This window comes from Leguminivora glycinivorella, chromosome 14, assembly GCF_023078275.1.
Source record: "Leguminivora glycinivorella isolate SPB_JAAS2020 chromosome 14, LegGlyc_1.1, whole genome shotgun sequence".
Taxonomy (NCBI): Eukaryota; Metazoa; Arthropoda; class Insecta; order Lepidoptera; family Tortricidae; genus Leguminivora; species Leguminivora glycinivorella.
The window spans coordinates 834,300-850,755 of NC_062984.1; the positions used below are offsets into that span (position 1 = coordinate 834,300).

The following is a 16,456-nucleotide window of genomic DNA, read 5'->3' on the forward strand; positions in this document are numbered from 1 at the left end:
TATCGCAAGTTCTTGAGTCCATATACACGTAGACGGACGCTCCATGGGTTATTTCTTATTTATGGAATTCATTTTTATTTATGGAAATCCATCTGTGTGTATTCTAGAAAATGTTGTTTAGGTCATTCCTAAACAAAGCTTCTTAAAATACACATTAATATTAAAGTAAAACAATAGATTTATCAGCGTAAAACGGCATTAAGGGTTCGTAAACAACGTTCAGCCATTTATCAGACCCGGATGAAGTGGATAGATGCGAGATTGGCCCGGATAACCGCCCCGGCTCGGGCGCGGCATACCCGGGTTGTGAAAAGTCGTACTTTGCTCCCTTGTGGGCAATTATCACAGATATCATACCGGGTGGGCACTATAACAAAAGCAATAACGACAAACTTTAAATTCTGAAAAAAAAAAAACCGGATATAGAGGACCGATTTCCATCGAACATGGCTAAGGGCCACTTGCACCAACGAAAATGGAGGGTTAACCCGAGCGTTAACCCACCATTTTATATGGAATTTGACAGATGACAGCCCACTAACCCTGAGTTAAGTTGTTGGTGCAAGTGGACCTAAGAACACTCCCGACTAATTCAGATTTCAAACAACAAAAAAATAATCTAAATCGGTCTATCCGTTCGGGAGTTAAGATGCCACAGACAGACACACACACAGACAAACAAACAGACACGACAAACTTATATATAATAACACCCCGTCGTTTTTGCGTCGGGGGTTAAAAATAAAACTGCAGGCTATACTCATTAAACTAAACAACATTTTGTTTTGTGTATATTTCACACACATATACACACGCAGACTCACAAACAAACGCAGCGGGGGCACTTTGTTTTATAAGGTGCAGTGATATATTTCTAATTAACCTTGGGTTACCTTTAATGGAGTTATCGCTAAAAACTTAGATTGTGGGCGGCTAGAGGTTGAAAACGTTAGGTATAAACCTTTGTTGTAATTGTAAACCATTATTGTTTTTTATGAATGAGTGCAACTTAAAATATGTCAGAGAAACGGTGCGGACGTGTGGTTCGAGCAATAAGCTCAACTAACAGGAAGAAAAGTGTTAGTAAGAAGATTCGTCAAAAAAAGTACATACAGGGTTCTTTCATATTATACAATGGCCGCCAGGAGGTAAGTGTTTAAATGATTTTTCTCAAACATGCAATGAAATATTGTCTTTACGTTCCTTAAAATGGGCTGGGAAGTATCGCTTTTTGGGCGCAACAACTCGAGAGGACTGTAAAGGGATTTCATATTATTTTTTAGGCCTAGGCCTGCAAAGTAACTTTTTTTTATAAAATATTGTCCTTCAGAGCATTTTTTATTTATTTCATTGTATGTTTGAGAAAAGCACTATACATGCCTCGGCGTGAAAACGCACGCTCGCACGCTCGCTCGGCCGTATATACCCACTTGGCCGGAAATCCTCATTTTCCCGGCCTCTGATGTAATGTACTATTCCAATTGTACCCACTTAAATATTGTGTCGAAAAGTTCCTCCATGTGCTGTTTGGTTGAGCATTAAACAGTAGTTTATGCGACTGGTGTTTCAAAGAGGTCAAAAACCGGCCAAGAGCGTGTCGGGCCACGCTCAGTGTAGGGTTCCGTAGTTTTCCGTATTTTTCTCAAAAACTACTGAACCTATCAAGTTCAAAAGAATTTTCCTAGAAAGTATTTATAAAGTTCTACTTTTGTGATTTTTTTCATATTTTTTAAACATATGGTTCAAAAGTTAGAGGGGGGGAGGACGCACTTTTTTTTCCTTTAGGAGCGATTATTTCCGAAAATATTAATATTATCAAAAAACGATCTTCGTAAACCCCACGTAAACCCTTATTCATTTGTAAATACCTATCCAACAATATATCACACGTTGGGGTTGGAATGAAAAAAAATTTCAGCCCCCATTTTACATGGTACCCTAATAAAACATTTTTTCCATTTTTTTATTTTTGCACTTTGTTGGCGTGATTGATATACATATTGGTACCAAATTTCAGCTTTCTAGTGCTTACGGTTACTGAGATTATCCGCGGACGGACGGACGGACAGACAGACATGGCGAAACTATAAGGGTTCCTAGTTGACAACGGAACCCTAAAAAGGCGAGTGGCGTGGGTAACATTTTGAGGTGAAGCCTCAAATAAGGACGCCACGAGTAGGCATATTTTTTTCACCACACCAACTGTTAAAGGCTTACTTTGCTATTCGAAAACAGATAGCAAAATTGCATTTTATCCACAAGAGAGCAAAGTAATTTTTCATCACACTCGCACACTAAATGTGATTTTGCACGCAGGCGGAGCGGAAATTTCTAGTACCGTATTTAACTTTTTTTTCTTTTTACATATTTTTATATTGCAACTGTGATGAAAAACATTATGTATAACTCGGGGAGTATGAATATTACAAACTCGAGTCTTTAAATTTCTCCGACGAGCCGTCGCGATTTAACTTACTCTCGTTAATAATATTCAAGTTCCTCCCCTTGTTGCACAATGTACTATATACACATTTTAACTTGATATCTTAAACTGGCTGGTAGAATTTACCTGTAAATGATGATTTTGAATCATAAATTTTGAATAAATTGATATATTTACAAACTAAATTGATGTTTTATAGTCAGTCTTTTGTTGGTGTTGGTGTGGTCATGTGGTGAAAATTTTTGTGTTTCACTCGGCGGCAAAGTTTGTTTAACCTCCGTGCCTTGAAATCCTCGCAACGCTCAAGATTCCACTTTTGAACCACTCGCTACGTTCGCGGTTCAATATTGGAATCTTTCGCTTACGCGGGTATCAATATTGGCACGTATGGTTAAACAACAACTTTGCCCTCTTGTAAAACAAATAACTATAACTACAAACTTTGTTCTCTATTGAAAAGCATTGACAAGAGAACAAACCTAACCTCTTGCATGACAAAAATGTGCGACGACAGCATGGTGAAAGACATTCATCATAGACAGTAGAATGAAAGTCATATTTAAGTGTCACTGTCAAAGGTTATATTGTAATCCAGAAGGTAATTTATATTCTTTATTTTATATTGCTAATTTCTTCTTCCATTTCATGGACTCTCGAATAATAAATATAGATATAATAAGTCGTTTCGCTCCTGTGCGTCAACTTTTACAGCTTATGTTCATCACAGTTCAATCACAGTTTATATTTAAGGTTCTTACATCCGATACTACAAGAGCAAAAGGTCCAGAACAAGCTCGAATCAAGAAGAGAAGACTATCAGTTTCCCCATCACAGTCTGGAATCCCGAGAAAGAAGGCGCGTCTTCCAGAGATGACTTGGTCGGTCGAGGATGTTGGCCTGGATTCGACACCAGCGTTTGAACAAGCTTCTGTGCCCGATCAGATTGCAGCAGTGCCAAATGAAGAAGTTAAATTTGAGGAGGTAATGCAGCTTAGTAATTTTGATAGACAAGAATTAGTAAGTGAATTATTGTAAGATTAATACTGTTTATGATTGGATTTTCGACTGAAACGAGAATAAATGGGGATATTTGTCTTTCTACTACACGATTGTGTGATGAATATACGAGTTAAAATTTCTCCGAGTAAAAAAGAAATGCCGAGTAAAAAACTAAAAAGTCTGCATACTTAATTTGAGGATATGCTAAAAAACTATTGTAAACTATGGAATGAACTGCCTCCTGCGGTGTTTCCGGACCGATACAACCTTCAAGTAAAGAGCATACACCCATCTTAAAGACCGGCAACAGAACTCACCTCCAACCCCTCTAGTGTTTCGGGTGTCCATTGGCGGCAGTAATCGCTATTGCAAAAAAAAGATTGATTTATTTTATTTTTTGACCCCGACGCAAAACCGACTGTGTCTTTATGTCTGCCTGTGTGTCTGTTTGTGTGTGTCTGTCTATGGGATCGTAGCTCCCGAACAGACGAACCGATTCAGATTTGATTTTTTTATTTATTTATTTAGAACACATACAGTCATTTATACATATGAAAAAGGTGCATATAAATATGTATACGCATGCAAACTTACTCTAAAAAAGACCTGGAGGTTCATAAAATTTAGAACAGTAAAAATACATAACACTAGCAAAGCTATCCTAAGGTAAGGCTAAGGTTACATAATACAAATAAAACAATACAAATAAAATATATTTGTTTGAAACCTTAATTAGTCGGAAGTGTTTTTAGTCTAGAGCCAATTTGGCCACAAGTCGTCTCCTTCACGATTTTCGTCGACATCTCTTCTAAATACCTAAAACAGGTATGGATATGTTCCTCGTTCTCTCCAGATTACGAATTGACCTGTTTTAGTTTAAGGAGGGGGGACGGGTCGAGAAAAAGGGGGGGAAAGATGGCGACCGACCATCATAGATATTTATTCACATCTTGAGTCCTATGGCACCAATCTGTTCGTTCAAGGTGTCATTTGAAAGCTTATTAAACCTACTTTAATTGTTTTCAAATAACTATACTCATAAAAGTAACCGTTTACGAAATATTTGAAAATATGTGCTTTTTTTTCGCGCATGAATTGCACAAGTACTAGTAAAAAATGCGTCTAACTCAATAAACAATAACTTTACCGCAATTGATGTTATTATAAAATTTTCGCGTCTATTCATGCTCTTTCTAAAAATATAAGTTTCATTGGTATATGATAATATATAACCATGTAATTAAGAATTTTGTTTGGCAGGGGTTATCCTCCAGAGGTCGCATAAACGGGCGCTGACCGTAGTAAAGTATTCAATATTTTTGAGGTCTTATTTTACGGATCCATATGTGAGAGGTATCGTTTGAAAGATAATTGAACCTACTATAATTGTTTACACATAACTATAGTCATAAAGGTAGCTGTTTACAAAATATTTGAAAATATGTGTTTTTTATCGAGCATGAATCTTACAAGTACTGGTAAAAAATGCTTCTAAGTCAATAAACAATAACGTTGCCGCAATTGATGTTATTATAAAATTTACGCGACTATTCATGAGCTTTCTAAGAATATAAGTTTTATTGGTAAGTGATAATATAACCATGAAATTACGAATTTTGTTTCGTAGTGGTCACTCTGCCGGTCGCATAAATGAGCGCTGACCGTAGTAAAGTATTCAATATTTTTAAGTTCCTATTTTACGGATCCATATGTAAGAGGTATCATTTGAAAGCAAATTAAACCTTCTATAATTATTTTTGAATAACTATAGTTATAAAGGTAGCTGTTTACAAAATATTTGAAAACATGAGTTTTTGTTTCGAGCATGAGTTGCACATATACAGATAAAAAATGCTTCTAACTTAATAAACCATAACTTTACCGCAATTAATGTTATTATAAAATTTACGCGAAATTTCATGCGCTTTCTAAAAATGTAAGTTTTATTGATGTATGATAATATATGACCAAGTAATACGAATTTGGTTTAGCAGGGGTCACTGCGGCCTGTCACGATATTGGGTGCTGACTGATCGTCGCCAAATTTTTTACATTACTCAGATCCTATTTTACTGATAAATTTGTGAGAGGTATCATTTGAAAGCATATTATGCGTACTATCTTTATTTCTAATACTTCAAGTCGAAACTGTAGAAGTTTACAAAATATTTGATTAGTAATATGTGTATTTTACTGTGCAAAAATAGCATTGGCATTGATAAGACACGCTTCTAGGTCAAAAAATTATAGTTTTCCGCAATTGATATAATAACAAAATAAACGGAAAATTACTTACACAAAAAATAAGTTTGGTTTGTATTGCATAAACAATTAATTTTAATTTGTTCAGCTCACCTACTGCGCACCATCATATAAATGGATGTCCACCGTCGTTACCTTTTTTCATGATTTTTCAGACTTTATTTCACTGATCTATATTCACAATAAATATACCTAATTTATCACGTATCGAATTTACTTATATACTTAATTGATCAGTAAAATAAAATCTGTAAAGTGATGAAAAAATTAAGGCAACGGCGGTGGACATCCGTTTATATGACGATTGACCGTGCGCAGTGGGTATGGTGGACAAATTAATATAATTGTTTAAGCAAAACTAACAACACTCATTTTTTGTAAAGACCATACATTTTGCGGTTCATTTGGTTATTATATCAATTGCGGAAAAATATAATTTATCGAGCTAGAAGCATGTTTCACTCGTATCAGTGCGAATGCTATTCATATACAGTAAAAATACACTTATTGTCAAATATTTTGTAAACTTCTACAATTACGACAAAAATTATTAAAAAGTAACGATAGTACGTAAAATATTCTTTCAAATGATACCTCTCACAAATGGATCGCTAAAATGGGATCTGAGAAATACATAAAATTAGGCGACGGTATTTACGTCACGGGGGTGCAGTGACACCTGCTAAACCAAATTCGTTATTACTTGGTTGTATAATATCATACATCAATAAAACTTATATTTTTAGAAAGCACATGAAATGTCCTGTAAATCTTATAATATCATTATTTGCGGTAAAGTTATTGTTTATTGGTCATGCACTAAGATACAATCTTAAAAATTATGAAAACGGCAACGAAAATGGTCATCCATGTATATAAAGGTGTGCAGTGAGTATGATGGATAAATTAACATTAATTGTTTATGCAATACTGACAAAACTTATTATTTGAAAAGGTTTAAGGTAATTTTGGCGTTTATTTTGTTAGTATATCAATTGCGGAAAAAATATAATTCATTGAGCTAGAAGCATGTTTTACTCACATCGGTTCCAATGCATATTTTCAAATATTTTGTTAGCTACTACAGTTACAACTAAAATTATTGAGAACTAATGATAGTACGCATAATATACTTTCAAAAGATTCCTGTTCAATAAAATAGGATCTGAAAAATATAGAAAATTTGGCGACGGTCAGCATCCATATGTGGCCGGGCGCTGTGGCTCCTACTTAACCAAATTTGTAATTACTTGGTTATATAATATCATACTATCAGAACTTATAAAGGATATATATAAAAAAAGTGTGTCATATGTGAAAATGGAATCCAAAGGCTCTGAAATCAAAATATGCAGGGGTGTCAGGCAGGGTGATCCGCTCTCGCCTAGAATTTTCATAACCGTCCTAGAGCATATTATGAAAAAACTTGATTGGAAACAGAGAGGTTTAAACATAAATGGAAATTTTCTAAACAATTTGAGATTCGCAGACGATATCATCCTATTCTCAGAAACAGCAGTACAACTGGAAAAAATGGTTCGCGAACTTCACAAAGTAAGCCAAGAAATAGGACTAGAGTTAAATTCTACTAAGACTAAAATCATGACTAACTCCATAAAAATACCTATCAATGTCAACAATGCACAACTGGAATATGTACAAGAATACGTTTATTTAGGTAAACAGATAGGTTTTACTAAATCAAGACACGATGACGAAATAAACAGACGAATCAATATTGCATGGAGTAAATTCTGGAGCTACAAAGAAGTATTGAAGTCAAACCTACCTATTAAACTAAAGAAAAAAGTACTTGATACTTGTATACTCCCTTGTCTCTCATATGGCAGTCAAACTTGGATCTTTAGTAATAGCATAAAAAATAAATTACAGGTATGCCAAAGAGCTATGGAACGAAGTATCCTTAATATCAGAAAAAATGACAGGAAACGCAATGCAGATATCAGAAAAAACACAAATGTAATAGACGCTTTGGAATATAGCAAAAAACATAAATGGAGATGGGCTGGTCATGTAGCACGTATGAATAAAGAGAAATGGACGTACAAAGCGACTATCTGGCCAGGACCACAACATAAGCGAAAAAAAGCAAGACCTAGACAAAGATGGGTAGATGAAATAAATACAGTAGCTGGTAAAGACTGGATGTCGAAAGCCAACAATAGAGATGTATGGAATAATATGGAGGAGGCCTTCACTCGAAGAGAGGTCCTTAAGTAATAAGAAAATAAAAAAATTAATATGAAATAGCTATGAAAAAAAAAATGCATGTGAAAATAATTAATTATGATCTGTACATTATTTGAATGTGAATGTATTACCTAAGGAATAAATGAGGCTATATATATATATATAATATCATACACCAATAATACTTATGTTATTAGAAAGCGCATGAAATTCCACGTAAATTATATACTAACATCAATTCTGGAAAAGTTGTTGTTTATGGATTAAGAAGCATTTATTACCAGTAGGTACTTGTGCGACTCATGGTCTATAAAACACATATTTTCAAATATTTTCTAAACAGCTACCTTAATGACTATAGTTATTTATAAAAAAATATAGTAGATTTAATTAGCTTTGAAACGATACCACTCGCATGTGGATCCGTGAAATAGGACCTCAAAAATATTGAATACTTTACTACGGTCAGCGCCCATTTCTGCGACCGGGCAGAGTGACTCCTGCTACACCAAATTCGTAATTACATGGTTATATATTATCATATACCAATGAAACTTATATTTTTAAAAAGAGCATGAATAGATGCAAAAAATTTATGATAACATCAATTGCGGTAAAGTTATTGTTTATTGCGTTAGACGCATTTTTTACTAGTACTTGTGCAATTCATGCGCGATAAAAAACACATATTTTAAAATATTTCGTAAACGGTTACTTTTATGAGTATAGTTATTTAAAAACAATTAAAGTAGGTTTAATAAGCTTTCAAATGACACCTCGCACGAACAGATTGGTGCCATAGGACTCGAGATGTGAATAAATATCTATGATGGTCGGCCGCCATCTTTCTTCCCCCTTTTTCTCAACCCGTCCCCCCCTCCTTAAACTAAAACAGGTCAATTCGTAATCTGGACAGAACGAGGAACACATCCATACCTGTTTTAGGTATTTAGAAGAGATGTCGACGACTTTTTGCAAAAGAGGTCGTTTGGTCCCTGACTATTTTACTTTTTAGCCATGTTTGATGGTAATCTGTGCACTAAATACGTCGGGTTCTTTCTCAGGAGCATCAGCAATCTCCGGTCATACCTCCCCTGGACTGGTCTTCAGTGGACACGGAGCCTTTCGAGCGCTGCTCGTTATTCACGCTGGTGCTGGCCCACTTCGGCTTCTACCTGTTCCTGCTGCTCAGCCACCTCAATAGACTGCTGTTTCCGCACAAGGTCACCAAAGAGAAGAACAGGGAGGTACGACATGAAGACAAACATTTTTAGTGTTTTAAATCGGATACACCGGTAGGAAACCGTGAACGAACTATCGCTTAAACCGATACGACCTTCAAATCTTCAATATGCACCCATCTTAAAGACCTGCAACGTATCTCCAACCTTTCTGGTGTATCGATTGTCCATGGGCGGTAATGATCGCTCATAAAATACGTACATCCGATCTCCGTCATCCGATTTCTTTCCGTCATTCTTCGGATCTAGTTCGTAAACTACCACACAAGTAGTTCTACGGCTCCGGTGGATCTTATTTTAACGGATTCGGATCGGACATAGTTCGAAACTGCTCTAAGAGTAACTAAGGTCCACTTGTACCAACCACTTAACTCAGGGTTAGTGGGCTGACATTTGTCAAATTCTTTATAAAATGATGGCTTAACCCTCCATTTTCGTTGATGCAATTGGCTCTAAGTAACTAAAGATATTCGCAGGGCTACGCGCCTCTCTACAGCTCTTTCGACGAATTCTTCTCGCACTACGTGTACCGCCGCGGGCGCATCTGCTACAACCGCCCCGTTTGCTCTGCGCCCCACTCCGACATCACGCTCATGGAGCGCACTAGCGATGACTACAACTGGACCTTCAGGTGACCACTTAGTTGGTATCCTCTAGGATTGTCCTTTTCGTGTTTTAACCCCCGACGCAAAAACGACGGGGTGTTATAAGTTTGACGTATCTGTGTATCTATCTGTCTGTCTGTCTGTGTGTGTGTCTGTCTGTGGCATCGTAGCTCCCGAACGGATAAACCGATTTCGATTTAGTGGTTTTTTGTTTGAAAGCTGATCTTAGTCGGGAGTGTTCTTAGCTATGGTTTCATGAAAATCGGTCTACTATGTCGCGGTTGGGGTTTTTTCAAAATATTAATTTGGTGGTTAGGTTATTATTGTCGAGTTGTAACTTCGTTATCATTCACTTGCCTTTTACTTGGGGTCGGCGCATCATGACTTCTTCTTCCATACCCCTCTATGGGACGTCACGTCATCTCATCATTCACTTGCATTCAACTCATATTCATCTCTCAAACATTTCATCCACCTTTTCTTCAAGTTTTCTCTCCCACTACCTTCTTTCACATTCATCCGTAATTCTCGTAACTTATCCCTCCGCACCATATTACCATACCACTCTAAATGCAATTTGGCTTCCTCTACGCTTATCCTAACACTCTTGTCACATCACACATCCACACTAAAAGTCTCATCTCTGCTACGAGTACATGCAGCGTTTTGAAATTTCATCCTAAGGTAAATTCTTCACTTCATCTCATATGTTTCTCTAACCATTTTTCATCGGTAAAATCTTTGATCATAAAGTAAAGTTTTTGGTTTGTTGTATTTTTTTACTCCAGCTGATTCTTTATTGCCCAATAAGCTGTTTGTGGCTTAGTAAAATTTTGTTACTCAGATTTACAGGTCGCAAACAAAAATGTGTGAACTTGGCATCATACAACTACTTGGGCTACCGCGGCGGAAAGACAGAGGTGGAAGCCGCCACGCGGCAATACGGACTGACCCTGGGGTCGTCTCGTGCCGAGCTGGGGTCATGCCCGCTGCATGCTCAGCTTGAGGACGAGCTAGCCGACTTCCTTGGTGTCGAGGTTAGTGTGCTTATTTGTAAGACAGATGGAAAGGTTCTATGCACTGCTGCCCACTGCATGCACATTTTATACCTTTGGTATTGTAGTAAGAACTGTAATTATAATGAGGTATGATATGGTGGTAAACATACTAAGCCTCTTCTGCGCACGCAGCTTGTGAGGTGGCTTACACCACGTCATTCGAGTGTGGAAATAAGGTGTCATGGACTCTTTCTAACTTTTGTAACTAATACGTAAACTAGTTACAACACAATATCTCATTTAGAGATTTATTGCTTTGTAAGAGGAACAGTTTTCTTAAGATAATAAAGTCACCCTACCCTCCGTCGCTTCAGCTACTAGTTTTAATTAATTTATCAATGTATTTTCTACAGTCAGCAATGGTGATAGGCAATGGGTTCTCGGCCAACTCGCTGACATTACCGGCGCTTCTGGACCCCGGTGCACTAGTACTGAGCGACGCCAAGAATCATGCTAGCCTGCGATTAGGCCTGCGGCTGGCACGCGTGGCTGTGAGGGTGTTCAGACATAATGATATGAGGCATTTGGAGCAGCTGGCTAGACAGGCAAGAGCTGAAGGCCGATGGGAGAAGATTGTGGTCGTGAGTAGACATACAACTATAGGTTTAAAGCAAGATATCTGAGAGCAAACCGTTTATACAAACATCGGAGAACCACAGATCTTTGAATTTGATTTTGAATGTAAGAAGCTTGGGTCAATCGTTGGTAAATTTCCCATAAAACCTTGGGGACTTTGGTCGACCAAATGAAGGCCGTCTTGCTGCTCACCCAAAATATCGATCGATATGGTTCGATTCCAGCCTCAGGCACCAGAGGACTTGGTCACTTTTTCTTTCATATGTGTAATTTATTTCGGTTTTAATTTATATACATAGTAGTGTGACTACTTTAAGACAGCACAAGTTGAAATATTTTCAATGGATTATAATTTAACTTGTGTTCATTAGAATGGATAGAGTGGTGATAGACCTCCTTGAGCTCGGGGTTGGTGCAATCTGGCGCGATACCCCTCAAGACTGGACAAAGTGGCGTGCTTTTGTAAGCCATAATTCATTTTGGGTTATCGGGTCAATCCAGTAGGTAAACTTGTTTTGCGCATTTAATTGAAACTGATATCATATTGCTAATTCTCTCGGCAGCACTCTTGATGACGAGAAGGGACTATAAAAAGTGTCCCAAACAAATGCTTAACCCCTCTCCCACAAATTGTTTTGATAACTTTATAAATATTGTATGATCAAATATATCAACGGTGCATCTGCAGATCATGGAAGGCGTATACAGCATGGAGGGTTCCGTGGGGTCCCTCCCAGCAGCCATCGCGCTGAAGAAGCAGCTTGGCCTTCACATCTACATCGACGAGGCGCACAGCATCGGGCTGGGGTCGCGAGGCCGCGGGGTCACCGACATGTTCAACGTCAACCCGAGAGACGTTGATGTGCTCATGGGCACTTTTACTAAGAGTTTTGTTGGCATGGGAGGGTATATTGCAGGTGACTTGAACAGTATTTTCAGTCAGTCACTGTGGCACTGATTCGCAAATTAGTACATTTCCGATGAGGTCGAAACTTCAAAAGGTCATCTGTACTAAAAACATCGTACCTACGATACATGTGCGAAAACTCCTTATGGTTGTGTATTAATTTATCGCCACTCGTTTCGAACTTCCTCTTTTCCGCTGTTGTATCGTAATGTGTTTCACAATTTATTCAATGCAAACTTGATTTTTACTATGTACATGCACAAATCAAAATGTGACAATATTTTTCGAGTGTTTTTTTTTCAAACAGTAAAGTCCTTGTGCCATACTATTATTCCAGATTTTGTTTACATATTTCGCCAGGGTCGACAGCGCTGGTGAACCGCGTGCGCGCTCAAGGACACGCGCATGCGTACGCGCAGAGCATGCCGCCGCCCGTCGCCGCGCAGGTGCTGAGCGCGCTGCGCGACCTGCGCGCGCCGCCCGGCCAGGCGCGGGCGGCGGCGCTGAGGGACAACACGCACTACTTCCGCAAACGGTCAGTGTTTATGACCATGTTACCCGTTGGCTGTGTTATTTAATAACTTGTTTGCTCGCGGAACCGCGTACGAGAAAACTATATGAAATAAATAATCTTCTTCTTCTTCCTCTTTCCCTCAATGTTGAGGATCGCGACCACAAGTAGCGTGTATCCATTGAACGCGGTCATAAGCCATGTAGACTGCACGGTATAGGCTACCGCCAGTCGACTTCTTCACACAGTCAGACCATTTCTTACGAGCCCCACCCCAAGCGCGTTTGCCATTCATTCGCCCAAAGGTGATACACTTCAAATAAATAATCGTGGCATACGAGAGGTTAAGTATACCGCTGCATTGAAAGACAACATGCGCTACTTCCGAAAGTGGTCAGTCAATGTCAGTACTCCCAAACGCAGCCGAAAATAAAAAGCATACATTATTGAAGCCATTCAAAATGTGAAAAAAGCCAATCGAAATCAGTAATCTTCAAATCTTCAAGAAAAGAGCGTACACCCATCTTAAATGCCGGCAACGCACCTCCAACACCTCTAGTGTTTCGGGTGTCCATGGGCGGCGGTGATCGCTTACCATCAGGCGACCTGTCTGCTCGTTTGCCTCCTATCCCATAAAAAAAAAGTAATAAAATTATCTACTTACTTCACCTTTTGTTAACCACTTTTGACTCTGACTGAGCTATCCGAGAATACATACTCAGTTCAGTTGATACTCTGGAATAGTGTCCGATAAAAAATTCTTATTTCCTTACGACAAGCGGGTTCTCCAAGTACCGAATGTTTAGGGTTCTAAGTGTCCGCAACGGTGATGTTGCTTATGTCGATGCACGATCATGACTGCTCTCTATCAAGGACTTCGTATGCTCCTTTGCTGACTACCTCTAATATCACGTAAACATAGAATGAGTCTCCTGATGAGGCCAGATTTACTGTAAAGCGTACGCCAAATCTTCATTCAATAACGAAAATCTTTTTCAGGCATGATTAATATTGTTTCAGTCTCCGAGCGATGGGCGTGGTGATATACGGGCACCCGCAGTCCCCTGTGGTGCCTATGATGGTGTACTCTCTGTCGAAGATGGTGGCGTGCGTGAAACAACTGACGGCGGCCGGAGTGGCGTCGGTTGGTGTCTGCTTCCCTGCCACGCCTCTGTACCAGGCACGGATGAGGTCAGTAAGGATACCCGCAGACCCCTGTGGTACCTATGATGGTGTACTCTCTGTCGAAGATGGTGGCGTGCGTGAAACAACTGACGGCGGCCGGAGTGGCGTCGGTTGGTGTCTGCTTCCCTGCCACGCCTCTGTACCAGGCACGGATGAGGTCAGTAAGGATACCCGCAGACCCCTGTGGTACCTATGATGGTGTACTCTCTGTCGAAGATGGTGGCGTGCGTGAAACAACTGACGGCGGCCGGAGTGGCGTCGGTTGGCATCTGCTTCCCTGCCACGCCTCTGTACCAGGCACGGATGAGGTCAGTAAGGATACCCGCAGTCCCCTGTGGTGCCTATGATGGTGTACTCTCTGTCGAAGATGGTGGCGTGCGTGAAACAACTGACGGCGGCCGGAGTGGCGTCGGTTGGCGTCTGCTTCCCTGCCACGCCTCTGTACCAGGCACGGATGAGGTCAGTAAGGATACCCGCAGACCCCTGTGGTACCTATGATGGTGTACTCTCTGTCGAAGATGGTGGCGTGCGTGAAACAACTGACGGCGGCCGGAGTGGCGTCGGTTGGCGTCTGCTTCCCTGCCACGCCTCTGTACCAGGCACGGATGAGGTCAGAGTTACGATAACGGACAGAATTAATCCGCAGTGTTGCCCATGACGGGTATAATCTCTTTACAAGATAGTGGCGAAGAGCAGCTCACAGCGTTTTCTTGTCACGTCTCTGGGATACGGTTGGCATCAGTACTTTCGTCACATTATACCTCAGTCTGTGTGTTCTTCTTCACTAAGAGAATTAGTGGAAATCGGGGCAGCAGATCCCGTAGCCGAATGGCATTTCTATGACGCAAAACGAAAACGAAACGCCGCAAAAGGTAGTCTGGCTCGTGCAGGAGGTATCTACGAGCGTTTCGTTTCATGAGCGTTTTTGCATTCAGCTACGCACGCTGGTCTCGTAGCGTCCGTTAGAGTGACGTCCAATTATGAAGTTTACGCATAGGTTCGCCAACTTCGACTTCTCTTTTCGACATAAAATATTTTGCTGTTAACAAATAATCGTTAGGAATAAATATTTATCTTGAACATAATTTTCTTAAGTGTTTTTCTAGTTAGTTTAGTAAGTCCGCACACTCCATTGCGGACTCGGTCATATCGTAACTTGTTTTTACCTGCAGACTCCATTTTTAACCCCCGACGCAAAAAACAACGGGGTGTTATGTTTGACATGTCTGTCTGTGGCATCGTAGCTCTCGACCGGATGAACCAATTTAAATTTAGTTTTTTTTTTTTGTGTGAAAGCTGAGTTATTCGGGAGTGTTCTTAGCCATGTTTCATGAAAATCGGTCTACTATGTCGGGGTTTTTTTTTTCAAAATTTAAATTTTGTGGTTAGGTTGTATATTTCAGAATTCTACCGTTATTTGTAACCAAAGGGTTCCTTGTCGTTATTGTATATTCTGTTTGCAGGTTCTGCATATCCGCAGCGCACACTCGCGAGCAGCTCGACAAGGCGCTAGCGGCCATAGAGGCGGTCTCAGACGAGCTCGGCTTACGCTACTCGCGTGTCAAGACCACTACCACTTGCTGTGTCTACAAGTGTCTGTGTACGTGTATGGAGAGTGCTCAGAAAATCATTAATTTATTTTAATATAACCGCTTAGGATTCATCGAGCGTGGTCGTGTTAACAAGACACATTTTATAAGACTGGCGAATGAACTAGATATTCAATGTCTTGTACTATTGTTCGGTATTCAAGCACTGACTTCTCGGATGTATCGGGCTGTCTCTTTGATCCTACGCGTGTCTGAAGACCTTGCACTTGCTGTATCTACAAGTGTTTGTGTAGGAGAAATTTTAATCTTGGAATTTTTCACCGAGCGTGCTCTCTGTCTTGTTTATAAGACTTTGGTTAACTGAACTATATATTCATATTATAGCAGACTACAGCGATTAAAGTGATATAGCCTACAGCGTCGATGTGTCCCTTTGGCACTTACAAATGTGTGAATAGGACGCAGTTTCATTATTAAAATAGACATGCGACATAAAAAACATATAGGACTAAAATAGTTCGTCTTTAAGACAGAAGAGTTTGATCGCTACTGTTGTTCAAAAACGGCAAATATCGATATATCGATAATTATGGAACAGTTTGTGTGCTTTAAAGATCTATTATGTTTGTTAATAGATAAATGTTTGTTATTTTGCTTTTAAAAGTAGCATAGTAATGATGACTTTAGTGTTACTTAGAAATATAATATTACCTCGTGTAAAATATTTTTTTTTATTTACGGCACCATAGAAATTTAAAGAAATAAATAAAATTATTGTCACAAAAACAGACAATCATCTTATTTATTCATTCAAACTTTTTGCTAAAATTTCAGCATAATTAATGAAAGATTTTTTTCAACTTTTTCAATTTATAATATGTACATAGGTTCGTTATTTTATCCGAAGT

General features: G+C 39.2%; 1 protein-coding gene across 1 annotated transcript; it reads left to right on the top strand.

Moving 5' to 3' along the window:
* Window positions 1–1,026: 1,026 nt before the first annotated feature.
* Window positions 1,027–16,234, top strand: LOC125233484 (serine palmitoyltransferase 3-like). Its single transcript, XM_048139523.1, has 10 exons — window positions 1,027–1,148; window positions 3,194–3,424; window positions 8,980–9,162; window positions 9,633–9,787; window positions 10,606–10,798; window positions 11,173–11,400; window positions 12,084–12,312; window positions 12,663–12,837; window positions 13,834–14,004; window positions 15,462–16,234. The coding sequence occupies exons 2-10, from the start codon at window positions 3,314–3,316 to the stop codon at window positions 15,640–15,642; spliced, it is 1,626 nt and encodes a 541-aa protein (XP_047995480.1). The 5' UTR covers window positions 1,027–1,148; window positions 3,194–3,313; the 3' UTR covers window positions 15,643–16,234.
* The last annotated feature ends 222 nt before the right edge of the window (window positions 16,235–16,456 follow it).

Excerpts from the sequence above, each read along its gene's own strand:
- LOC125233484 (XM_048139523.1), top strand. The coding sequence starts at position 3,314 with ATGACTTGGTCGGTCGAGGATGTTGGCCTGGATTCGACACCAGCGTTT. Across the intron at positions 10,799-11,172 it reads CCGACTTCCTTGGTGTCGAG|TCAGCAATGGTGATAGGCAA; the intron begins GTTAGTGTGCTT and ends TATTTTCTACAG. Across the intron at positions 14,005-15,461 it reads CTGTACCAGGCACGGATGAG|GTTCTGCATATCCGCAGCGC; the intron begins GTCAGTAAGGAT and ends TTCTGTTTGCAG.